This window comes from Sinocyclocheilus grahami, unplaced genomic scaffold (assembly GCF_001515645.1).
Source record: "Sinocyclocheilus grahami isolate Dianchi unplaced genomic scaffold, SAMN03320097.WGS_v1.1 scaffold1613.1, whole genome shotgun sequence".
Classification (NCBI taxonomy): Eukaryota; Metazoa; Chordata; class Actinopteri; order Cypriniformes; family Cyprinidae; genus Sinocyclocheilus; species Sinocyclocheilus grahami.
Genome location: NW_015506792.1, coordinates 62,588 through 64,005, shown reverse-complemented (window position 1 = coordinate 64,005; position 1,418 = coordinate 62,588). Strand labels below are relative to the sequence as shown.

Below are 1,418 nucleotides of genomic sequence, written 5' to 3'. Positions count from 1 at the left end.
TTTATGTTATTTGTGTGGAAAGAGTTTTTCACATCTACAATATTTGAAAGAACATCAGAAAATACATACTGGTGTGAGAGAGTACATGTGCTTTGAGTGTGACAAGACTTTTACTTCAGCAAACTGTTTAAAACTGCATGAGAGGATCCACACTGGAGAGAAACCGTTCAAGTGTTCACACTGTGACAAGAGATTCAGTCAGTCAGGAGCTCTGAAAACACATGAGAGGATTCACACTGGAGAGAAACCATATAAATGTTCACACTGTGACAAGAGATTCAATCAGTCAGGAGCCCTGAAAACACATGAGAGGATCCACACTGGAGAGAAACCATACAAGTGTTCACACTGTGACAAGAGATTCAGTCAGTCAGGAGCTCTGAAAACACATGAGAGGATTCACACTGGAGAGAAACCGTACAAGTGTTCACACTGTGACAATAGATTCAGTGATTCAGGAGACCTAAAAACACACGAGACGATCCACAGCAGAGAGAAACCATACAAGTGTTCACACTGTGACAAGAGATTCAATCAGTCAGGAGCCCTGAAAACACATGAGAGGATCCACACTGGAGAGAAACCATACAAGTGTTCACACTGTGACAAGAGATTCAGTCAGTCAGCAAATCAGAAAACACACGAGAGGATCCACACTGGAGAGAAACCATATCACTGCACTGCATGTGGGAAGTGTTTCAATCAATCATCTTCTCTACACAGACACACAAAAAACAATCACAGTAAGTAGATCATCTTCAGATCAGCACTTTCAGGTCTGAGGCCACGCGTGTCCTCATCAAATGAGACACAATAATGCATAAATGTCGGCGCCAGTACGAAGATGGCGCCGACGCTGATGGCTGCCTCCGTGGCATCCTCCGCAGTTGTATTTATGTTTTTGCTAGTTTGTCCTGTCTTTAGTTTTATCTCTGCAATCAGTTTCACCGGAGACGAATTGCTGGACATTTGGCAGTACACACCACCTGACATTTCACCGGTTTTCGACTATTCTGATGTTTTGCTGGACATTGTAGTCGGGGGAGCTGCGGCGCTGATCAAGTGCTTCAGGATGCGCAGACGGGGGAAAGAGATTCAGTCAGTCAGCAAATCAGAAAACACACGAGAGGATCCACACTGGAGAGAAACCATATCACTGCACTGCATGTGGGAAGTGTTTCAATCAATCATCTTCTCTACACAGACACACAAAAAACAATCACAGTAAGTAGATCATCTTCAGATCAGCACTTTCAGGTCTGAGGCCACGCGTGTCCTCATCAAATGAGACACAGTAATGCATAAATGTCGGCGCCAGTACGAAGATGGCGCCGACGCTGATGGCTGCTTCCGTGGCATCCTCCGCAGTTGTATTGATGTTTTTGCTAGTTTGTCCTGTCTTTAGTTTTATCTCTGCA

General features: G+C 44.4%; 1 protein-coding gene across 1 annotated transcript; it reads left to right on the top strand.

The window, feature by feature from the left end:
• Positions 1 to 13: 13 nt before the first annotated feature.
• On the top strand, positions 14 to 1,142 carry LOC107571556 (zinc finger protein 79-like; the record flags this gene model as incomplete). The annotated part of the gene is made up of 2 exons (XM_016257877.1): positions 14 to 693; positions 1,094 to 1,142. Coding segments are annotated over 2 exons (729 nt in total), but the record flags the coding sequence as incomplete, so codon positions are not given.
• Between the last annotated feature and the right edge of the window lie 276 nt (positions 1,143 to 1,418).